At 42.6% G+C, this 25,658-nt stretch overlaps 1 protein-coding gene across 1 annotated transcript; it reads right to left on the bottom strand.

Annotated features, from left to right (window-relative positions):
- Window positions 1-9,084: 9,084 nt before the first annotated feature.
- LOC126484793 (trypsin alpha-like) lies at window positions 9,085-20,001 on the bottom strand. Its single transcript, XM_050108390.1, has 2 exons — window positions 19,633-20,001; window positions 9,085-9,477 (listed from the first exon to the last, which is right to left on the bottom strand). Exons 1-2 carry the CDS (start codon window positions 19,999-20,001, stop codon window positions 9,085-9,087), a joined length of 762 nt encoding a protein of 253 aa, XP_049964347.1.
- Between the last annotated feature and the right edge of the window lie 5,657 nt (window positions 20,002-25,658).

The following is a 25,658-nucleotide window of genomic DNA, read 5'->3' on the forward strand; positions in this document are numbered from 1 at the left end:
CACGCGCAATATATGGAGATGTTGAGGAATCTGCAGTTTCGAGCAAACAACAAATTGTAGTCGAGCTGTATTGTCACGAAAGAATCTAGTCCCGAGTTAATGGCGGTCTGAGTTGCATTCCCAGTTCAGAACCAATTTTATCGACATGCAGAAGCTCAAATACAAGATGGAATAAGTGTCCTGTGACCCCACATAGCGTTTGTTTCGTCACTAGAAATAAATAACTTGTATAAGATAGGTTACTGGTGGTTGAGTTTCTACATGCCGCCACTCCTGACTTTATTGTGGTTCAACCTAACGTCTACTTGATAGAGAAGGAATATCACGTTCTATGTGAATTTCAGAATACAATGCCATTATACCTTCTTTACTTAGCGTAGCCAGAAGAGAACAGAATATGTCTCCACCTATCAACTATCAAAATAGAGAGACATAAATATAAAAAAGAATGAGAGAGAGAGAGTAAAAAATTGTAATAACGAAATTGAATCATGGTATGCAAAGAGACCTTTCATTAAAATGACACGTTCGACATCATTACGAAATGTCGTATTCATGAACTATGGAACAAGTACTGTATTAATTAAATCAAATCTATTCTAGTTTAATTTAATCATGTTGCTGACTAGCCACGTAGTGTCATGAATTACCGAAATTTTCGCCAAAATCAGTAACCAAATCTAAACGTTAGCCGGCCGGACTGGCCGAGCGGTTCTAGGCACTACAGTCAGGAGCCACGTGACCGCTACGGTCACAGGTTCGAATCCTGGCTCGGACATGGATGTGTGTGATGTCCTTAGGTTAGTTAGGTTTAAGTAGTTCTAAGTTCTAGGGGACTGATGACCTCAGAAGTTAAGTCCCATAGTGCTGAGAGCCATTTTGACCATCTAAACGTGAAAATAAAAGACGACAGTTTTCGAAATAACCGAGACTCCTATCAAGACCCTTTCCTCCCCTTTAACTAACCACGAAATATGTCTGATATACCTCCATTCAGAAGGAACAAAGTGCGCATGCATTTAAAAATGAAGCGCATGATGTGAAGTTCTGTGACGGATATACAAACCTAACACGTAATCGGATTGTTAACTAAGTAAAATCAAATGGTTTTTCTAACCAGCTGCTAGGTGTTTGAATCTAAAATAAAGATACAAATTTTTGTGCCTGTGCGACAATCGAACCACACACATACCGTCCTTCTTTATCATCCACGAATGTAGCTTAAGTATCAATTGCTTATTCACTAACAGTAAGATTTGTGCGTGTTTGATCAGAAATAACGACACCCATTGCGACTGTTGGTAACACATGAACAGACATTAACAATGGACGTTAATTTTCACTGGCAGGCCGGTGTGCACGTGATAGGGCTTGAAATGATATGAATATTCTTGTACTGGATCAGGTTTCGGACCCACATACTTACCTTTGGACGACACTTAGAGAAGATTGCAGTCTGGGGAAAAGGAACAAAATGATTGAACTATACTGTTCCAAGAGATTCAGATCGTCGGAAGAGGAGATACGAATTCGAATCACAGTCGAGCACCAAATTTTTCAACATCTCTAGTTCAATCAAGTAAAAGTAAATTAAGAGCCCTGTTCCTTTATGGTTCAAATGGTTCTGAGCACTGTGGGACTTAGCATCTGAGGTCATCAGTCCCCTAGAACTTAGAAGTACTTAAACCTAACTAACATAAGGACATCACACACATCCATGCCCGGAGCAGGATTCGAACCTGTCACCGTAGCGGTCGCGCGGTTCCAGACTGAAGCGCCTAGAACTGCTCTGCCAAATCGGTCAGCTCTGTTCCTTTAAATGGCTAACGGTTCATCAAATAAAATAAAATTTTCTAATGTAAGTAAGTTGACTGGTGACAGTGTTTCTGTTTACCATGACTTTCGCCCATGTCATTACCCAACGTAAACCGACTCTGCCCAGTTGGTAAAGAAGGAAAGTGATGTTTAATGCGGATACTGGATTATAACGTCTTTCTCTTGAGGTTACCAGAGATAAAGTAAATCTGTTTGTGCCTCTTAAAAGTAATTGCCAGAAACCACGCATTCCACCTGTGATAGTTCCTTCCACCAGTCCATTGTGGCCACATTTTCCTGCGCCAGGAGTGTGCTGTAATGGATGATGTACTTAGTTCACAAAGTTAGTCACGGTGGAAAAAATGCGAGTCTTTTAAATGGTTAAGTACAAGCAAGCTTCTGACGCGGATATTATGCTATTCTCATGTCAACAGGATGTAAAGACTCTTCTAGGCATCACAGCCTCGATGTGAACCCATTTTGAAATTTTCACTAATTCAGCAAATTTCTTAGTTCGAGAATATCCACTGTGAAGTGTGAAGTTACGTGATAATTCGGTTATTACCGTCATTATTAATATTATTTTCTTCATACCGCTGCTGGAACTCATATGCTTAAAGATTATTTAATGCCTTTTGGTCATTATAGAAGCAGTTGCCCAATAACAGGTTCTTTTCCTGTCTACGGAATCCTCTTCATGTTAACATCAAACGTCTCAAATTACTCGTAGATTACTTTAAAACTAAGGTAACTGATGAAGACGTTACTTGATAACAAAAACGCGCTGCCTCTTTTCATTTACTTGTCCCTAGAAATGGCTATCGAATACTGCCAAACCAAAAGCCAAGGGATCTTACTGCCTTCCGATATACATCGCTGTCATTTCTTCCATATGATTTAATCGATGCGACCTGTTTCAAGCTGTGTAGGCCTGAGAATATTTTAGAAATCAATTGCTTTCCTCTGCAATAAGCAGAAAGATTTATACTCTAAGCTACGCAATTGCAAATTTTTCGCAATATTAGTTCAAATTTAATATTCGCTTCTATAATGTAGGAAAGTATTTCACAGTTTGAAAAATCCGCATCCGACTCATTGACCTTACACATAGTCGCTGACCATAAATTCTAGCTCAGAGTGACACAACCTCACTGTTCGTTTCACCTGATTTTGTAATCATTTAAATAAATCAGCATGACCTTCCAGTGGGAAACACTTCATCCCCCTTTTCCTTCTGTGAAATTTGTCAGTAAGATTTTTGCCTTCCAACCACCGATATGCGGAAGAGTACAGATGGTAAACGATTCACAATCTACGTTTTAGTGCCGTTAAGACGATTTCTATAAACATTGTCGTAGCTGAAGGAATTTAGTTTCTTCTTAAATCGTGTTATGCAGCAACGTTCACAGATGTCTCAAATAGGAAAAGCTTTTTATCCAGGTACAAAGGCTGTAAAACAAACTTCCCACAGTTTTCGTCAGGTTGCTCTTTTCGTCTGATAGCACTGCGTAAGTATTTTGTCTTACAGGTATCACAAGTATTGTCCCTGTAGCTGCAGCAACCATTGGTTGAAAACGAGTTTAGTACCAATGCGTACAGTACTGCTAATGATTAAGAACGATTGCACGCGGAAATCGCGACTAATCTAGTCCTTTATATAGCGGTTTACGAGTTCTAGCCACTATTGGCCTTGTAAGAGGAAGCCAAAACACACACCTCTTCGCCAGCTCTGTGGGAACATGCTGACCTGTGAAAAGGGTCTGTTATCGTTCGCGGTTCCATTATCGCTGACTAATACGTTTTTATCCCTTCTGTGAAAAAGCCACAAGCAGTCTGAGCAAACATCGATTAGGATATGGCAAGAAAATGCATGTAGAAAACTAGTTTTAAGTTGAAGCTTTCAAGCAAGGTTTGAAGAAGAATAAAATGCCACTACCACACAACAGCTAATGTAGAAACATTTTTCTGGCGTATTTTGGCACGATGCGCTCTCTCCATACATAATACAAAAGTTTCGAGATGCGTCTGCTGCCTGGCAGTCTATTAAACCTGAAAAGAACAAAATGCCGCAGAAGTTAGCCCCTTTTCCACATGTGACTATTTTGGGTTGAGAAGTGATGGGAACTATGTTCAAAGTTCCAATAGGTTGGCAACTTCAGCAGACAGCAGAACTGCGTTTTAAAAAATGTAGCAGTGAATATACTCGACCTGGCGACGTCTTATCTACGGTGCGCGATGCTTACCATTATAATACTAGCTGACAATTAGTTACAGCAGCTCCTGAAGTCAAGAACAATTCCTCCAGAACTTCCGCATTCCACAGTGCTGTGAGATAATGCATATGGCCCGATGTAGACTTCTGAGAGACAGACAGTTACAGCTTTTGTTTTGCACTGCACTGCGCAATAGAGTGGCTCAAGTGGAAAGGAACGCTTCCTATTTAAATTTCTGCATCCTACACAGTCGGCAGTTCTGTGTAGCTGGCAGTTACGTGATTTTATTTCGGTGATTGCAAAATAGAGTCGAATGTATGCACTGTGTAGTCGAGGCAGCTAGTTCATGGCGATTCCGTCAATCACATAAATGAATGTACTGAACATGCTGGAAACCACTACATGGAGCCTTTGTATCAGAATTCCCTTCCAGTGTGGCGCAAAGGCTTTACAATAGAAATTCTCTTCTGGCTACGCCAAGGGAAGAAGGGATAGTGGCATTGTATTCTAAAATTCACATTGAACGTGATATTCCTTCTCTACCAATTAGACGTTACGTTGAACCACAATAGAGTCAGGAGTGTCGACACGTAGAAACTCTATCACACCTAACCATTCTTATACAAATTCTTTATTTCTAGTGACGAAACAAACTCTATGTAGGGTCACAGGACACTTATTTCATCTTGTACTCGTATTTGAGCTTCTGTATGTCGATAAAAATGGTTCTGAATTGGGAATGCAACTCAGACCGCCCTTAACCCGGAACTTGACCCCTTCGTGACAATACAGCTCGACTACAATTTGTTGTTTGTTCGAAACTGCAGATTCCTCAACATCTCCATATATTGCGCGTGAATGGGTTCAAATCCTGGCCTGGCACTAAGGTTTACATTATGTATTATCAAGCTCTAGCATGAGAACATCTATCTGCTGGTGGATAATAATTTTGATTTTTAATGTATTTTCATTCGTTGTCAAGACTTACGATATCTGACATTTTAGACTCCCAGTCAGACACAGAATTATTTGCGAGATCACTGAAAGTTCACGGATGTTATTCCAAGCTGCTGGTGAAGAAAAATTCGGTAGCTGATAACTCTTTGTGTGTAGTCAACAACGATATGTGTGGGGTTAGATTCCCTGTCAGCACATTTCTAGTTCAAACATGCTCACGTGTCGCTGCTGGTGTAACAAACCTATATTTAACGTTCTTTTTCTCTAGAATATGAGAGCGATAGTTGCCAGGTTGGAGTCTGGGAAGGAAGAAATTAATGTTTTGTCTCGTCATTTCAGTTAAAACATCTAGCTAAGCCGAAAAAATCCTATATGTCACAGTTGATTGTGCTTCGATAACAATTCCATTAGGTTCTGCGTTCGAATCCATGTCCAACACCAAGCTTTACCTCGTAGCATATCAAGTAAGTAACTTGCGAAGAAGCAATATTTAACATCTCTCGTAGTTCGTTACCAGGGACAATAGATGCTGGATAGGAATTCGCGTCCCTTAAAAACGTTTGGTTCAAATGGCCCTGAGCACTATGGGACTCAACATCCGAGGTCATCAGTCCTCTAAACTAACCCAAGGACATTACACACATCCATGCCCGAGGCAGGATTCGAACCTGCGACCGTAGCAGTCACGCGGTTCTGGACTGAAGTGCCTAGAACCGCACGGCTACCGCGGCCGGCTGAAAATGTTTACGTTATGTAATTTAAAGTTGATATTTGCTAACTGATACTGTCTAAATTCGGGATATATCACTCTCTGTATTCCTAGTCAATAATGACTGTTAATTTCCATCAGTCACGAAATCTTTGTTTAGTCTGCATGACCTGTGTTTGGATCTATATTCAGAACGAGATGGTTAGTCGTGTTATTTGAAGTTCATACATATTCTCAATGGTTTAATATCATTTTGTGTTAAATAATTAGTACAGTATGTTACTTTGAAGAGGAAATTACGGATACGACGAACTTATTACATGCATTACCTATCTGACGTAATAATGAGAGTGGTACTATTTCAGGTATTTCATTTATTCTAATAAATGTGAGTTTACAAGCCTTAAGGGCAGTCTTATCTGTGATAAGGTGTTCCCTTACATTTGTAGTTATCTTGAGTTATTGCGATACAGAGCAGTGTCTCCTGCTGGTGACTTGTTGGAACCATTTTCAATTGTCACACGACTGTACCGCGGAGCGATTAGAGGACCTGCTAGAAAGCTGCGTTATGCAGGTTGCATGGGAATCAGGCGACATGCAATTCAGGTCATTCGGATACTTTTGAGCATGACTGTACATCCCAAAGCCTCAAAAATTTATAATCGTGTTGTTTTCCCATTATACTGTATGCAGGCAACAAGTATAATTTTTCCTGCCCTCTGTGGTGCTGTAGTTGTCATGTTTATTAGCGTGATTGCTGTCCAACGTAATTTACAGCTGACCTCATATTGTAAGTGCGTTTTCAGACTCGACAATCACTCTCGCTTTCGCTGACTTTAGCAACCGTTAGCCGTTATCTTAAGTCTGAGTCGAATATTGTCATCCAACAAACTTGTTGCCAACGACGTTGAGCTACATGGTAAGCTAGTAATAGGAACTGATCGGGATAGGGATAAGAGGACATTATATAGATAAAGAAGACATTATGTAGATAAAAACACCAAAGAGGAAATAGCAGTTTGTTTACTTAGTACTTTGCAATAAAAATGAAAGTGAATGATCACACAACATTAATGAAATTATAGTATTTTTCCCTTTTCCAAATACCAACCATCGAAAAAATCCTTGTATTATATTCCTGGTTGCAGTGACTAACAGCTCACGGTTTCCTAATAGTGTAATATTTTATTTCTCGCCATTAATACAGTATGTAACAGGTGTAGTTGCACATATTTCTAATGGTGACTGAGGGCAATATATTGAAGAACATTACAACAGCATTTACGTCATTTGCAGACTAATAAATATACCTAATACAAATAGTATGTTTTTTGGTTGGGTAGTAACTCCAAGTACATGTGGCAAAAGCAAGCCAATAGGACGTATTCTCCCATGAGCAACAAGTCAGTTGTCAATGTGTGGAAGCAAAATGGGTAGGCCATACTGACAGGCGTAGTCCGTTTAGTGGTGCAGTTACGATCGTGCAGAATAGATGAGGTCGAAAAATGTGTGATGTGTCTGTGGCAAGACCGTTTGGCACAGATAAAAAAACAATCAACATACTGATATGTGTATATATTAACGTTCCACATATAACAATATCTGCACTTACACCTATTACACATTGGAACTTCCAGAAAATGTGACACTGTACGTTACACAATCGCACTATCTCCATTCCTCTTTCCTCTCTCTCATATCAGAAACCGTGTATCTACATTCATCGTCAGAAATAAGACCAGTAAATTCATGTGCCGCTGGATGTCCATTTATTGTCGATATAAGAAGTACGTTTCAACGTGACAGTGAAAGTTACATCCTAATTTTTAGTGTAATTATAGTTACCAAGATTGAAAAATATAGATTCACAAAATGAGTGACTTGATTGTTTCTCATACAGCATCCCTTCAGAGATTTTCAGTGAGCTGCAATGCAAGCCAACAGTTTCGTTCAAGAAGTTACGCATGCCATAGAAAGTTAAGAGAAAATCACCTAATGTTATCTCTATAGACATGTATTAGCAGACCAATTCATGATGAATTTATTTGCGTATAATTGTGACAGCTGTTTCATGACAGAGTTCTGAGCTTATAATGTGCGAGACCCCGAGTTACGGCAAAATATGTTAAGATTGCTGCATCTCCCTGATTACACCAGCAGGAATTATTAGCGACGAGAAATTTTCAAATAACTGCGGTAAGTTACGAACACGTATTACTACTCGCTCTGTGCTCTGTCTTTACTGTGATCCACTAACACCTCTGCAGTACAGATCAGGCTGTACGTAACTGCTGATAAATGAGCCACTGGCTGGATAACGAGCAACTGAGAGTAAACATACAGTATAAAAACACATTTCATAAGAACTAAATCCACTTGTTAATAAAGTAGCTTGAAGTCGTATCTCATATGCATTTAATCTAATTGATAGTCCTGAAACACTTATGAACGCCAAGGCAAGCTGAAGGAACAAAAAAATTAAATGTGAGTAAACTGAATCTATATTATATGTGAAACTGTATACAATAAGGAGAAAGTGTATGGCTCTAAGTACTATAGATATATCAAATATGAGAGAACATGTCAATATGGTATATATACAACACATAATGGGCCATTAGAAGAGAATGTGTCGTAAGTAGACGAAACCAATGCTTTCGAGTGGCCATGTTCGCGTCATTTTCAAACGAATGGCTATGTTAGAAGTGACTAAAATAAAATGCATGTTATAAAGAAAAATCATATATTTGTCATGACTCAGAAGGAAGAAGTTTTAATAAACTTCTGTTGGAGCTTAGAAATAACGATTTATATGAGTCATGTTAATCGGTGATCGACAGTATCATAGGGGTTTACGGTGTCTTTACTTTGCAAAACTGATCCCATGGCTGAATAAAGCAGTGACCTTACGTATCCAGCGGAGTCATCTTTACACGTGCACATGGTGTAGGTACCTACCAGCTCTAATACAAGACACACATAGCAACTGCACAGTTATCAAGCGACGTTACTCGCTTTCCAGACGACTATACTTTACCCAAAACCATTGTAAGCCGAAGTGTGTTCAGTTACTTCCTCGTAATACAACAGCGAAAAGTTACGTATACCTTTTCACACTTGAGAGGTATTGCAGTAATACGACGTCGCTGTTTATGTCGAATCACATTTTACCACTGTAATTTACCTGCCACCTACTCCCAGAAAGTATTGAGAAAAGTTTATGTACTTTCCAAGTTAAAGATAATATCCTTTATTTGAGGCTAGTAATGCTTGACATACACCGTAAAGGCATATTTGATACAAGACTGAAATTTGAGAACCTCTGAGTGTATATGACAACCGATTATTTTGCAACCTGTTCATTAATTTATATAGAATGAGAGAACTCGATCAGACGCCAGCGGCAGCCGTGATCCAGGACCGGAGGTTGCCGACGTTAGCGTAGACGCCTCCATCGGACTCGCACTGTTGCCTTCCCCACGAGACGATGCCGACCTGAGTGCTGCCACTGACGAGCGGACCGCCGGAGTCTCCGTAGCAGGTGCTCTTGCCGGCCTCGCCGGCGCAGATCATGCGGTCGGTGACGCCAAACCTGGCCACGCAGCTGGCGCGGTCGATGACGGTGATGTCCACCTTCATCATCGTGGGCGGCGCCGGCGGCCCCGTGGAGGCCGTGCCTCCCCAGCCAGTGACGGTGACTGCGAGCCCGCCTGGTGGGTCGTAGCCTTGGGCAGGGAGACCCACGATCTGTATGTTGCCACCGATGGGGAAAGGAGTGGCTGCCTGCAGCGTACCAAAGAGTTTGTTATTTTCAGAATATGTGCGTAGAGGACATCGGGTAACACAATGAGCCAGTTAGCAAATCAATATAGACATACAAACAACTGTTAATGAAACTTTGAAGACACATTAGATTCTAATATGACTGATTAAAGATTAAACACACTGCAAATAGTCATGATTAAAGATTAAACAAACTGCAAATAGTCACACTTTTCGATCGATGGTTTATTTCGTCGTAACTAGTGCAGTGTTGCGTCCAATGTCAGATGGGAGTGATGATTTCTTTTACAAAATTAAAATTTTTAGAGTTCCGTGCCTCTATAGGTAAACACAGAGCCTCTACAGGATCACTTTTTTGTATTTCTCTCCGTCCGACTTAAAAACTCTTTTTCTCAAGAACGCGTAAACTTGTAAAGTTTTAATTTGTGTTGGACACTGATGTTTGTGGCCCCATCGGCGTTGTAAAAAATGAATCTTCAAATCAATGCAAACAAAAAATACACCATTTACAGCACATATTTTAACACTCGCAAAATCATTAGAGTTCTTCCCGTTGGCCTACAATCATGAAATTTGGCAAAAAAGAAGAATTCACAGTACAGACGAAGAAAAATATGCGAAAACTGTACATTTGTAAATATACCGATCGGAAAGAAATTTCCTCTCAATTCTAGTCTGACTGTCTGTTAGTCCGTCTGTTACGTCCCTTTTCTCTTACGAATGGGAGGCTGTATCAAGTTGAATTTTATGTCATGTCTTAGGCCTACAGTCTCTTGCCACCGCAACTAAGGGCTGCTTTTAAGTCATTGTAGTCATAAGCTACGGCCGTCTATGTTACATTGTTTGATTCACTCATCAAAACCTACAGGTAATTTCTGATGCCAAATCATGAAATTTGGCAAGAAACAAGGTTTCACAGTACAACTAAAGGAGAAATCCTGGAACTGTAAATTTGTAGCTATTATACGAGAGAAAAAAGTGTTTGTCTTTTCTTATCTGTCTCCGTCTGTTCCTCATTCTGCTAACGCCTCTTTTCATCACGAAACGGTAGACGGACCAAGTTGTAATTTATGCCAGATACTGAGGTCTACGTACTTTTGGCGAGATAATAGAATTCAGATAATAGAATTAAGCTTAAGTGAGGACAGTCAAAAGCTGGAGCCATTTAGGTCACATATTGTGATACTCGCTTAATCTCTCATCCAAACCTATAGCGTACTTACCGTTGGCATAGAATCATAAAATTTGGCGAGAAGCAAGGTTTCAAAGTACAAGTAAAGGCAAAAATCCGAGAACTGTTAAATTTTTAATAATAGCAAACGAAAAATTTACTTTTGTCATTTGTTATTCAACGTCAGATTTGAAATTAAAGAATGCATTAGTTCCGCACTCCTTGCCTGATATTTGACTTTTACCATGGCAATCAAGTTAGCCTGAATGCAGAGGCACCGCACAGTGTAATAATGGTCGCCTGCTTCCTGCTTGATTGTACAACACATATTACTGAAGATAAAACATTATCGAAAATCTTCGAATCTCTGGGACTCAGACTTTTTAAATATCAATGTCGACAAAAGGCAAAAATGGTCGACACTCTCAATTCTCAGAATGGATGAACTGTCTAGATAGATAATAAAAGCGCTATCATAATACCCAACCGTCACTCTGAAATATACTCTGTATGACACATTAGCTTCATAAACACTGCATTCTCAAAGACAATGGTTCCAAACAGATCTCTGAATGTGAACTATAATACAACCTTTGGGGGGAAAGTGACGTATATTATTTATCAAAGTACGTGAAGAACTTTTTCTATAACAGTAAAAAACAAACATGGCACTACTGTTATAGCTTAGTTATTGCATAACAGTAAGAAATACACTTGGAATGCAAATTGGCACTACTGATCTAACTACATGTTAAGCGGCACTTTGCTATGAGAATTGTTAGACCAAACGAATTAGCGCAGTTTTCACCACATTGGACTCCCATTCAGGAGGACGACGTTTCTAACCCGCTTCCGCCATCTTGAGTTAGGGTTTCCGTGATTTACCTAAATCGCTTCAGGCAAATGCCGGGTTAGTTCCTTCGAAAGAGCACGGCCGACTTCCTTCCTCATCCTTTCCCAATCCGATGCGACCGATGATCTCGCTGTTTGGTCCCCTCCCTCGAATCAACCAACCAACTAAAAATCGAAATTAGCACTACTGTTAAAGTTACAAGTAACACAAGTAAAATTGTAACAGTTTATTTCATATTTCGCCAGTTACAGATAATCATCCAACGAAACTAGCAAGTTACCCTCTACGCCACCAGTTACGGGCAAGCATGAAACGAAATTATAACAAATTACATCATGCGTCACTGATTACAGATAAATGTTAAATAAATTGTAACGAATAGTTCTCCCATACGTTTCCATGCAGGTGACGTTGAGCAGGTTGTTACAACATAACAAATAATGCCACACTTCCCAATAAATGTTACACGGTAGAGAACTGTAACAAGTTGCCCCACACACTGCCATGCTTAGCATACGAGGCAAATTGCTATACCATAGCCAACTGTAACAAACTGCTTCCCATCTGTCGCCGGGAAGCGGACTTAGGGCATATTGTTGCTCTGTAACATTTTCACCGTCCCTAATGCAATCACTGATAGCAAATATTTTATTTCTAATGACTGAGTTAGGGCTTCTAGACATAGGAAGACCGAAAAATCTCTTAAATGAAAAGGCATGAGCATGGATTTATTGTAGATCCTTCGAAAAGTTACTCATTCAGCGTCGAATCGGAATACAGCATAGCTCTCACATATTGTTACATACGGATACCAATATCGTTGTGTTAAAATTGGCGTAGTGGAGAAATATCGTCGACAACCACATTTTCCCCCGCAACATATTCCTTAAGAGCAGCAGCAGTGAAATCGACCACATATGTGGTGGCAGATCTCTGTTCACGTGTGTTAGCTACAGAATAAAATGCAGGTCACATCAACAGCTGGTCAGACTTGGTATAATCCACCAATCACTAGACAACTTGGATAGCAACTACGCCCGAGTTCAGTTCGGATTGGTTCGTTTGCATTACACACATTCCTGTCTCTGCTCAGTTTGCTTTGTTTATTTTAAGTAGTAAGTGTACAACCTGTCCACCTACTGAAGACAGTTTCGCACCATGTAACACACAGAAAAATCATTTCTTGTGGGCACAAGATGTATATTTCTTGTTTTACAACAGCAACTAGCATTTTTTTCCTAAGGGATGATGGGAGCGCACATGGGCGTCTACAGAAATGTAGCTAGAGTGGGCAAGGATCTACAACTGCCATTTTTATGTCCTACAGTCTCTGAAATTATTATTGATTATTAACAAAAAAGCTGCAAAAATTGAACTAATTAATACTTCTCAAAGTGAAGGAACAGGAAGAAACTTCAAAACTGCTTGTTAAAGTTATGGCACCAATAGAACTGCTTATAAAACTGCATACCTCATCATCTTAATCAGTTTATGACATTATTTGCATACCTACCATTTTTTAAAGTTGACAGGCTTTACTACGCATATGATAAAACGTATTTTCAGAGTCATATTTTTTGTTGTTAATAGGTTAAAGTGCAGCCTGGGTCAGCATTGAACGAGATTAATGTAGGGGAACCTCACAAAGCAATCACGAATCACCCAGTGCAATTGAATCTTGATAGTCTGGGATTAAAACAAGGGGAGCCATGCCCCCCTACCTATCCCTCCCCACAGTATTACATGTGATTGCAAAGCCATGCCAATATGACAGCTGAATTACCAATTCTAAGGCAGCATTTCGAGCCCTGTTGCATCCAATTCAGTTTGAAGTATCATTTCTTCATTTACTGAAGTGGAGATCTTTTCGACATCGATTTTTTCACTTTGATCCTCAGCACTAGTCCCAAAAACTGGTATTTTCTCACTTGGGCTCATAGATGAAGTGTAGTGTGATCGTATTCCTTAGACCTTGCAATACTCGTTGTGCAGTTATAAAACTGAATGTGCTATCAGAAAGCCGTGTCAGTTCTGTTTCGACCCCCTACAAATTGAGACTAATGTTTAGATTGAGCTGTGAAGCGGGAGGGCAGAGTATCCTTGTGGATAATGTGGATGGAAGTTGGGTACATATAATTGGCCCAGTTTACTTTAGGCTGGAAACAGGTAGAGGAAATGGTGCAGCGCTATGTTAGAATGGTTCCTTCGTAGAGTTCGATCGTGACTTCATGAGGGAGAGACAGAGGATAATCATGGGTCTATATTTTCGCAATATTTTAGAGATCCCCACATCTCTCTTGAATATACCTTCTAGTATCGTTTTGGATATTCTTTTACCCTGCATAGTGCAACAACCCGATGTGGCATGGACTCAGCATATCGCTGGAAGTTCCTTGCAGAGATATTGAGCCATGCTGCCTCTATAACCGTCCATAACTGTGGAAGTATTGGCGATGCAACATGTTGTCCATGAACTGACATCTCGATTATGTCCCACAAATGCTCTATGGCATTCATGTCGGGTGACCTGGGTGGCCAAATCATTCGTTCGACCTTACAGAATCTTCTTCAAACTAATCGAGGAAAACTATGGCCTGGTGATGTGTGATTCATCGTTATCCATGAAAAATCCGTCGTTGAATGGTTGAAAAAGTTCTCAAAATGGTCGAACACAGCCATTTACATAGGTCCGTTGGGACATGAGGACCCAATCCATTTCGCGTAAATACAGCCCATACTATTATAGACGCACCACTAACTTGTACAATGCCTTTATACAGCTTGGCTCCATGGCTATGAGGGGTCTGCGTCACACTCGAATCATATCAGATCTTACCAACTCACATCGGAACTCTTCCGACCAAGCCACGGTTCTCCAGTCGTCTAGTGTCCATCCGATATAGTCAAGAGTGCAGGAGAGGCACTGCATGTGATGTCACGCTTTTAGCAAAGGCACTTCTTTTAGTCGTCTGCTGCCATATCCCATTAACACCTAATTTCGCAATGTGCCTAACGGATACGTTCGCGGTATGTGCCACATAAATTTCCTGCTTGTTGTCTGTTAGCACTCATAACACGACGCTGCTCTGCACTCGGTCGTTAAGTAAAGGCCGTCGGCTACAGCGTTATCCTTGGTGAGTGGCATTGTCTGAAATGCGATATTCTCGACCTACTCTTGACACTGTGGATTTCAGAATATTTAATTCCATAATGATTTCCGAAGTGGAATGTCCCACGCGTCTAGCTCCAACTACCTTTCCGCGTTCAAGGTTTGTTAATTGCCGTCGTCCGGGCATAATACCGTCCGAAACCTTTTCATATGCATCACCTGGTTACATATGACAGCTGTGCCAATGCACTGTCTTTTTTTCCTTTGTGTACGCGATGCTACCGCCGTCTGCATAAGTGCATTACGTTATCCGATGGCTTATGTTACCTCAGAGTATATTACCGTTTGATAAAACCTGACACAAACGCAATGAAAGGTTTCCAGCATGCCAAAAATCATATACTATATACTCCATTATGGAAGGAATAAGTACTGTACCCACCAGGATAGCCGACAGCGCTAACGCGCTGCTTCCTGGATTCGGGTAGGTGCGCCGGCCCCGGATCGAATCCGCCCGCCGGATTAACGACGACGGCCGGTGTGCCGGCCAGCCTGGATGTGGCTTTTAGGCGGTTTTCCACATCCTCCCAGGTGAATACCGATGCTGGTCCCCACGTCCCGCCTCAGTTACACGACTCGGAGACATTTAAACCACATTCACACAATTTACACTAGACGCAGACAGCTGGGGTACACTAATTCCGTCCTGGGGGTGTGGGATGGCGGCAGGAAGGGCATCCGGTAACCCCATAAAATTAACCATGCCAAATCCATACTTAACCCTGCCGACCCTGCGCAATGCGGGATAAAGGAAGTAGCAAAAGAAAGAAATGGAAGGAATAAGTACTTTATTTAAAATTTACATTAAACCGATAATCAAGAACTAAAGAGTATGAGATCAATATTTTTCAGTTAATTATGTAAGTGAGTGACGATACCTGATTAAATTACTGATAACCTTGGTGTAGTGCCACTTTGGGACCCTCTCTAGGTGTTAGTAGGATCTTTGGCACCATGCAGTGGTGCCACCTATAATCGATTGCTATAGAGAGTGCCTGGAACGTCTTGGATGGGCAACCTGTTGTGAACCTACGAGCTTGAAGATAGGGAAAGTACTTCGAAACTGCCGGAGGCGGTTAAACTGCGGAGCTAGGGGAAGTGTGTCGTGCAGTTAGTGCTCTGAGTCTTGGCCCCGTTGTCTGCAGCACTTGGTTGGGTTGCATTTGCACCGGAATCCGGTTTAGCTCCAAGAACTTTATGAATCGTAGTTATCTCTGATACCTTCGAGTATTATACGAGCGCAGTGGAACTCCCAGTAAGGAAAAATCTATTATGAAGTGATGACACACGAAATTCAAAGGAATATGAAATACAAACGGGATGCTTCTTCCATTAGGTTAAGTAGCTTGTTCGATCTAGGCTGTATTTGAGAGCGCGCCCACTCCGAGATGGGCACAGATGCTGACTGCAGAACTCACAGGTGGCTCGTCTGGTTTGGTAGGAGCTCTTACTAACATAATTAGCTTGACTCTGGGGCTTCAGTTCGTAACTTGCTACTACTGTGCATATTGGGCGTTAATGTTGTATGGCCCAAATATACGAGGTAGTATCTTGACATACGTTTTACTCTGGTGCTTGCTGTATTAAACTGATTCAGTAGCCTCTAAAACAGTGGTAACCAGACTGTGTGATGAAAAAATGTTAAGTGTTGTATTTTAAGAAATTTCTGATAGCGGTTAGTACTTCGCCCTAGTAAGTTATTCATACGAGATATCCTTTAGGATTTTAGAAGGTGATGGTAATCGGACGCTATCACGTTGGTGTGTAGAATGCATGAGTCTCGGGACATACCATCTGAACTTAGGAAAAATTTCATCCATACAATTTCGTAGGCTGCAAAAACTGACAAGTACGAGAGTTATTGCACAATCAGTGTAATAGCTCATGTATCCAAGTTGCTGAAAAGAACAAAACACAGAATAATGGAAAAGAAAACTGACGATATACCAGGTGACGATTAGTATGGATTTAGAAAATATAAAGCCACAGGAGGCAATTCTGACGTTAATAGTGTAAGCAAGACGAAAGAAAAGTCAAGACGCATTCATAGGATTTGTCGACCTAGAGAAAGCGTTCGACAATCTGAAATGGTGCAAGATATTCGAAATTCTGAGAAAAATAAGGGTAAGCAATAGGGAGAGAGGGGTGATATACAATATGTACAAGAGCCAAGAGGGAATAGTAAGAGAGGACGACCAAGAACGAAGTGCTCGGATAAAAGAGAGTGTATGAGATGGAAGTAGTCCTTCGCCCTTTCTCTTCAATATGTACATCGAAAAAGCAATTATGGAAACAAAAGACAGGTTCAGTAGTGGAATTAAAATTCAAGGTGAAAGGATCTCAGTCGTTCGATTCGCTGATGACATTGCTATCCTGTGTGAAAGTGAAGGTGAATTAATTGATCTGCTGAATGGAATGGGCAGTTTAATGAGTACAGAATATTGCATGAGAGTAAATCGAAGAAAAACGAAAGTAATGAGAAGTAGTAGAAATGAGAAGAGCAAGAAACTTAAAATCGAGATTGATGGTCACGAAGTAGATCAATTTAAGGAATTTTGCTACTTAGCCAGTAAATTAACCAATGATAAACGGAGCAAAGAGGTCATCAAAAGCAGACTATCAAATGCCAAAAATGGCATTCCTGGACACGAGAAGCCTACTAGTATGAAACATAGGCCTTAATATAAGTAAGGAATTCCTGAGAATGTTCATCCGGTGTACAGCATTGTATGGTAGTAAACATGGACTGTGAGAAAACCGGAAGAGAAAAGGATCGAATCATTTAAGATGTTGTGCTACAGACCAATGCTGTAAATTAGATCGACTGATAAGGTAAGGAATGAGGAGGTTCTTCGCAGAATCGGAGAGAAAAGGAAATGTGGAAAAAACTGATAAGGAAGGGATTATAGGACATCTGTTAAGACAAGGGAGAATGACTTCCATGATACTAAAGAGGGCTGTAGAGGGTAAAAACTGCAGAGGAAGACAGAGAATTGAATGCATCCAGCAAATAAGTGAGGACGTAGGTTGTAAGTGCTACTCTGCGATGAAAAAGTTGCCACAGGGGAGGAATTCGTGGCGGGCCGCATAAAACCAGTCGGAAGACTAATGACCCAAAAAAAGTAATCGGACAGAGTACAACTTTAAGTCGTTTTATTGGTAAGTTATTTTATTGGTAAGCTTGTTAAATGTTGACCGTTTATCCGAGAGATTATGCTTCTGGGCTTTGTTAATGTATGCTGAAGAGTTAACTTAGGGTTGTTCCTGGATAATAATATCCTTATCTGGGGCAGGACTGGGAGGAAATTAACAGCCACAGGTGCAATTTAGTTCGATAAGAACTGTAGCCTTCTGTCTTGGCAAATGCTAACAGCGTTAGTTTTTCAGATAACGAGAGTCAATTTCTGATGTAACGTTAAACTCAGTGGCCGGTATGGAACGTAAGTATTCAAACATTGGATCCTGAATATGCACCCTACGACCGCCCCTCCCGTCAAAGTATAAGTCACAGCCAAATAAAAACGTAACGCCCACGACAATGGGACCACGTATCAGTACCATTCAAAAGAAATCAGCATACGCATTGAGACATATATCACACTGGGAGACGGGACCATCAGGTCTAGTTACGTAGAAAGCGGTTGCCCGCTGACAGACCAAGACCCACTGTTACCCTTCCTCGTCTGTCTGAAATTGATGTCCGCCCCTGACTTTCTTCAGGTCGCCAAATATGTTCAAATCACTTGATGAAAGATCCGAGCTGTAGGTAGGAAGTTGCAGCGTTTCCTAACTGAATGGCTGAAGCGAAGATGATGTTTGTTGGGCCCCCAATTGTGCGGTCATCAGCACCAGTAGAAAGTCCCACGTTTTACACAATCCAATTTTTACACAGTCCAATCTAGCGACTGTCAGGATTGATGGTGATGGTGAAATGATGAAGACAACACAAACACCCAGTCCCCCGGGAGAAAAATTTCAAGCCCGGCCGATAATCGAACCCGGGGCCACGGAACCCAGAGGCAGCAACGCTGGCCACTACATCACGAGATGCGGACATAGCTGAAGTGAAGCCTTGCAGTGTGGAGGTAAGCATTATGGTGCAACAGGATGATTACATCTGAAGACATCAACCGATTGACAGTGTGGGGGCACGCGTTATCAAGAAACAGGATAACTGCGTCCGACAGTCACACTGGTAGTTGTGACCTTATGGTTCACAGCAGGTTCTGCAAAGTGTCTTCGTTGTGGTGTGCATTGACTGGGGTCCCACGTTGGAGGGAGTTGACGAGCAGAGCCACTGCAGTCATAGAAGAAGGTCGTCATTATCTTACCGGAACCTGTGTCAACTGTTTTAGATTTCCGTGACGTGGGGATGTGGTATGTTGTGATTTTTGGCTTTGCCGTCTGCCCTCTGGCTGTAGAAATGCTGTCATAATGTTTGCACAATAACACCAGCTCCCACACTGCTAATCTAATATAACGAAGACTACACTTCACCGATTTCGTTGAGAAACATTACTACATCCTCCGTACTGTCAGTATCGCTTTCAGTAGGACGAGGGAGTGAAACAGTGTTGCTGTGAATCCGTCAGCAGATGACCAGATTCTGCAAGATAGGAATTGATCATCTCCTGTCTCCCAGTGAAATAAGTGTGTGGTGATTATTTCTGAACGGAACCATTACATGGTCCTGATGTGTCAGGTGCTCGGTTTTCGTTTGACTGCCCCTCATAGCAACCAGTATTAGTCTTTGTGCCATGTACTTATACAAATTGCCTTACTCTATTACAAATGATAAAAGCTTCGTTCCTTAACATTTTTTACTAACTAACAGTATGGGTTCACTTGATAAATGTTACCATGCTGCACTGTAATAACCAATATCCCTCCCCACTCCATTCTGTGGAACAGAGCCGGTACAGTAACTGAATCGGGCAGTGCTAGGAAGTAGATTGCGCTCACCTGCAGCACCGAGATGTCGTAGTCAATCGTGTTGGGGTCGTAGTAGCCGTGCAGTGCGCCATACGACACGGCGGACACGACGCCGCCGCTCTCACGGGTCGTGGTGCCGGCCCTCACACTGTAGGTGGCGATGTTGGCGCCATAGAGGCAGTGGCCGGCGGTCAGCACCCAGTTGCTGCTGATGACGGACGCCCCGCAGTAGTGGAGGCCGTTGATCTGCATGGAGACCATCCACGGGTAGCTGGCGATGTCGGTGAAGGTGCCGCCGATTATCCGGCCGTCCCCTCTGGCCCTGACCCTGACCGGCCGGGGAGCGGCCAGGGCACAAGACACCAGACACAGGACCGCGAGGAGGAGGCGCAGCATCATCGCAGCTACTGTTGTCGAGCTTTGCAACACCTTTATATTAGCAGGTGCACTCGATTTGTTATCTCACTTCGTACACACTAGATAAACTAGTGATATTTTCCACTTGCTTATGTCGGTGAACAACCACTTCTGATTAAGACCGGTCTGAAGATGTAAAGGATAACAGAATAATCAGGTGGCAGGGTTCAAATTAGTCAATACTGTACCGGCTCTTTCGATGCCCACTGCACTTCACGAATCATAACTCCACAAATCTATGTCTTCATTCCGTATCAGTGAAAGCTTTTGACATGACAAGGACAGGAAGGAACGTTTCTGTTTAAAGTTTCGTGTACATTTATGAAACAAGGGAAAGAGGGCTAAGTCATCTAGAATCGACTGAGGGATAGATTAATACAGTAAGTGGAAAGCTTTCACTGTCGTTTACTTTCAGTAGTTAGGGAAATTCGGAAAATACAAATTACGGTTGAAACGTCCCCTTAGAAAATTATAAATGACTGTGCTTAAACTGACACACAATATTTTTAGCGCAACGCAATCTGACTTTCAATAACCCCCACAAAAAAATGGCCCTGACAAACATTAACCTATACCTTTCACAAATCACTTACAAAAATCTTCGTTACTCGAAGTACTGCAATACAGCGAGCGCCTATACTGCCAGCTAAATAAAAGATTCTAACTACTGAAGGCACTAACTACTGATTGGCATAGTTAGCAAATGAAAGATTTTTATAGAGAACAAACAATCTATTTACCTTCATAGTGTTCAAAAGTCATAATATATATAGCAGTTCATGACATCCATTCTTACAAATGTACTGTTTCTGATGGACACACGTCCAGATCATCCTCTCTCAAACATCCGGCATCTCACTTTCCCACATCCACCACTGCTGGCGGCTCACCTCCAACTGCGCGCGCGCGCACACACACTTCAAGGAGGAAGATGTCCTCGTCTGGGAACGAAGTACTAGCGCGCGAGGCGCTTCTCCTTCTAACATGGTGGTTTGGGGAGAAAAAATTCTTGGCTTTATCGTATTTGCTTGACTTTGTGCTTTGTTTTTTTATTAAATAATGGAAAGATGAAAGAGTAGTAAGAGGGATAGTGAGAGAAGTAGAAAGCGAACGGTCTAAATGGCTGGCCGGTGGCTTCAGCAAGTCTCCGCTACGTCTGGTGTGGCCTCGCATGGTGTTCATTACTGAACTTGCCGCTGTAATTTCCCGAGTTTTTGTCTGATTTCCTCCCGTCGGGAATCTTCTTTCTCCTACCAGACCGGACGTCTTCCCACACCAACATTTCTATGACATCAACTATTTCGTCCCATTGGGAGGGCGTGAAAATAGAGTATGAGTTAATCGTGGGTAACTCTTTCTTCGTGACTGCTTCCAACAGTATGGTACGCCATCTGTATGTGCTTAGTTGGAGCGGTTGATGGGGGAGGCGAGGCTTACTCAGGCCAGGTGGGGTGAAGGGGTACGGGAGGTCTGGGTAGGGGTATGACCCGTTTTGCAGTGACGTGGCAATGCTCTTCAGGACGGTCTGCACGTTGTCCACTCCAGGGAATGGTAGCCACAGCTTACTCTTCTTCTTTGTTTGCTCAACTTCCGAACAGTCAGGAGGCGCGGTAGCACCATTGCTTGCAGCTTCCTCCTTGGGGGGCGGCCCTGGCGTCACGTCGTCGGTATCCATTGGCGTCGCCTCCCGCGTTGCTGCGGGGGACTTGGCGTCGGCTGTCTGCGTGGCCGCGTCGACCTCCACCGGTCGACTCACAGGAGGGGCGGCGGTGGGAACCGGCGGCTGCTTCTTGATAGCTCGCAGCTCTTCGCGCAGCTGCTGGAGCTGGCGATGCACAGTTGCGAGCTCCTCCTTTAGTGCGGCCCTTTCGGCCGCAAAGGTGGCTTGAAAACCGGCCATAGCTTGGTCGTTGGCGGCTTCTAGGTGGCGCGGTTCGCATCCCTCGCCGGAGCGGGGGGGCGGAGCGGCCGTCGTGGCGCTTGACGCCGCCGCAGGGCGTGGTGCGGTGGGTTGGCGGCGTGAGTCCCTGAGGTAGCCGCAGCTACGCGAGTTAGCGACGTGGGGCCCGCCGCAGTTCGCGCAGCTTCTAGCCATCCCACGAGGCTTCGTGCAACTGCGGGTGTCGTGTGCCGCCGCGCACTTCAAACACGCGGCGGCGTTGTTGCACTCGCGCGCAGTGTGCCCCAGCTGCTGGCAGTTGTAGCACTGCAGGCACTTGCTGTTCTGCTGCGTGCGCTTGCGCTGCCGTTGGCGGCCGCCGTTGAACCCCATCGCATGGATGAGAGCTTCCAGTGCGGCAGCAATATGCTTCCCTTTCCGTCCAGCCATGCTTGGGCCAGTGGCGTTGGCGTGGGCGGTGACGGTGACGAAGTGTGCCCCAGCGAGTCGAGCAATGCGCTGTTAACAGCCAACTCCCCAACAGTACAATAGCGACTATTGCAACAACGCCGACCAGCCTCAGACTGCACACAGCACTGTCAGTGATTTTCATATAGAGCGCTACGTGGCGTTACCAAAAAAAAAAAACCTAAACAACCTACTTACACTGTGATCTTACACTTATTAACACATACCTACGCTCTTGTCAGCGCAAGTACGGATTGTTTGCTTAACAAGAAAGTTAAAAAGAAACCGAAAAGAATTAATATAACTACCCGCCAAGATTTGCAAACAGTCTTGAATGGCGTTATTTGAACAGAAAATTGCTGCTATGAACCAAATGACATGAAAAAAAAGGTTTTTCAGTGTACTCATAATCTCTAAGTCTTATTTACAAGCTCGTTTTGAGTGTGGTATACTACCTGATCAAAGGTAACCAGACGCCTTGTGGGGCGGCGGGTGGAAAATTTAGTTATTATTGTTCCTATTATTTGTTGCCGTTCTCAACACAGGCTCTCTAACTACAATGTTGGCAACCAGAATGTGATTAGCAAAAACGTGATGCCTGTAATTAGAGTTCACTGTGCCCACTCTGATGGAGAATAAAAGTTGTTGATTATTGAAGTTCATTACTTTGAGGAGTTAGGATGATGTCTGGGATTCATAGAAAATGCAGTTTACTATAACCATTTTCACTATATTCTGAAAACGATAAAGCGTGAAATTCGAGACAAATGATTACACATATCAGCTATTGCACTATCAGAGCTGTTCAGAGTCTATTGCGCGGATCCCATTATCCCTAGATAACGAAACTGTTCAATAATCGTTATCGATGTTAATGTTCAAAGTGAATGCTCGCCAAAATTTGATGTTAATACTCATCAAACGCCACGCTAGTAATGGTAGAAAGTCTGTCCTGCAGCGACACGTGAAAATACGACACACTCAAACTGAGAATAAATCACTCGAGTCGTTCAGTAATTAACACTTTACCCCAAAGCGAACTCATTGCTACGTGCATACCGAGTTACATAATACGGCATCCAAGGCTGTTCCTGGCAACTACACAAACGCGATGCTGCTTCCGACACGGAATGCGGGCTGACATGAATCTGGAAGAGAACTGGGACCTTTCTCTAGCTCGCACGCTCATATTTATATAGCCGCGGTGCGGACCGCTGAAGGAACAGCCAACATTTGCCTGACTGACTGGGCACTGGGTTAGTAAGGTACCACTCTGTTACTATATAATTAATTGCTTCATTCGCTGTAAGCCAATGAAGCTCTAGATATTATTGTGCAATCAGCACACAGGTAAGTATCTATAATAAAATTCTAATGTGGCTAGGTTAAGTACTTTTGGAGAGAGAATTATTTTAGATGTACTGCACGCAATAGATGAGCTCTCAACTTGCCCTTTGGAGACACGCTACGGCTATAATTTTATAGCTACCTTTTTGATATTTCTCACATCTTTGTTATTATAGCGTATCTCCATTCTACCTAAATCTAAACATCCTAGATTTATCTAATCACTTACTTAATCTATCTTGCTTCCGAACTTTTAGGACACAAAAACACGAAGTCATGAATTTCATCCAAAATATTACTTTGTGACATCCAGCCGCCGATTTCTTACGTACAAAGAGATGCACGCCTGGGTAGAATCATGGTTCCGTAGACAAAGGCCTACATTTTTCCGTGAGGCAATGGACCCTCTTTTTGGGATAAAAATATTAACCGATACGGCGATTACTTTTGAAATAGTGAAGGATTCAGTACCTTTTTTCGTGTTTCGCTTCCATTTGAGAGCCTCTTACATTTTCCCTTCCATATTGGTTGCAAAATTACTCATTGTAGATGATATTTTGATAAATATATAAATTTGAGGGCAAAGTATCGTAATGCGTAGTGTTTATAGAATTATGGAGAATAGGATCCATGAAGTGGTGCCGTCTCGGTTAACTAAAGGGGTTCTGTCGACTAGGTTTGTACAGAAATTCATTTTCTCTCACCAAGTACGTCAACAATACTCTTACAATATGCCAGACCCGTAACCTGCGGTCAATAACAGTACACCGTTATCTGAAGACGAAAGCCGCGCCTCTTTGTGATGGTTATCAGTTCTGTGCCGGATGCGATACAGCACCATCAGTTGGTGCTTCAAGTATCGCACGTTTGCTGATCACCCAAGTGATACGGGTGAAGTGCCTTCTGCTGGTGAACATGTGAACTAATATAGAAATATCACTACCAGAGACGCTATCCGTGTGACTTTTACGATACCCTTTGCTCATTATTCTATGCACTGTTAGCTCTGGCATACCAGGTGATTTTGCTAAATGAGGAAAAACTGCAGGAAATGAGACCTAAGACGGTGAGAAAAATGGTCGTAAGGACGTGTGGATGGAAATGGGTCCCCAGGTAGGTAGAACCTTTGAAGATGGATGTACCAGAACTGTCAAGAGTAACTTTCATTGATTAAAATCACACAAGAGAGCACTCCAGGCAAAGGGGTGTATTCTGTCTGTACCAGTGTTTCAGTGTCAGAGAGAGCAGTAAAATTGTCCAAGAAGGCTGCACACAAAGACACTGGACCTAGAGGCATCCGCTTCACTGCTGCTGCCGATTTATTTTAGTGTGGGAGTGAGTCAAGTAGTGTAGTGCTGTGAGACAATGGCTCGTGATGCCCACAACAAAAAGACTATAGTTATCTTTACATGCGAGCAGGCAAATGGGAATGGCAGGATGGCAGGCACTCCTGTACTGAGGGACAGTATCCTCGCCGACAACAACCACACATCATAATAGCATTTGTTCGTTAGTGTGAAACAGACTGGTTTAAGAAAATGAGTAACCAAGAATGTCGGCAGCACTCAGTATGAACAATTGCCATGGAAAACACGACACCCCAATCAGCACCAATACGGTGAGGCACCAGAAATGGACCAGCCAGAAGAACGTGTGGAAATCTCTCTCCAACAACAGCCACTATCAGTATGACAACATGCGCATGTGATTGAGCCATGTGCGGTTCGCGTTCATGCCGTCTGTTCATTGGCATTTTGTCACATCGAGTGGTGTCTTGTATCTTCCTTACTGGCGTAACGAAGTTGCTGGCTTGCCTCCTTGGGTGGCCGCAGCAACGCTTATCGATTCTGGTACTGATGTACTATCTTTGGTGTGACCACTAGTATTTCCGGGCTGTGGTGGTGTGTGGTAGTCAGTCGGTTGGGACGGAGCAGCGAGGATGTCT

Source organism: Schistocerca serialis, chromosome 6 (assembly GCF_023864345.2).
Source record: "Schistocerca serialis cubense isolate TAMUIC-IGC-003099 chromosome 6, iqSchSeri2.2, whole genome shotgun sequence".
In the NCBI taxonomy this organism is placed as follows: Eukaryota; Metazoa; Arthropoda; class Insecta; order Orthoptera; family Acrididae; genus Schistocerca; species Schistocerca serialis.

Bases quoted from the DNA above. Each gene is read 5' to 3' on its own strand.
- LOC126484793 (XM_050108390.1), bottom strand. From the start codon at position 20,001: ATGATGCTGCGCCTCCTCCTCGCGGTCCTGTGTCTGGTGTCTTGTGCC. The intron at 9,478-19,632 runs GTGAGCGCAATC...GGTACGCTGCAG, and splicing joins ACGACATCTCGGTGCTGCAG to GCAGCCACTCCTTTCCCCAT.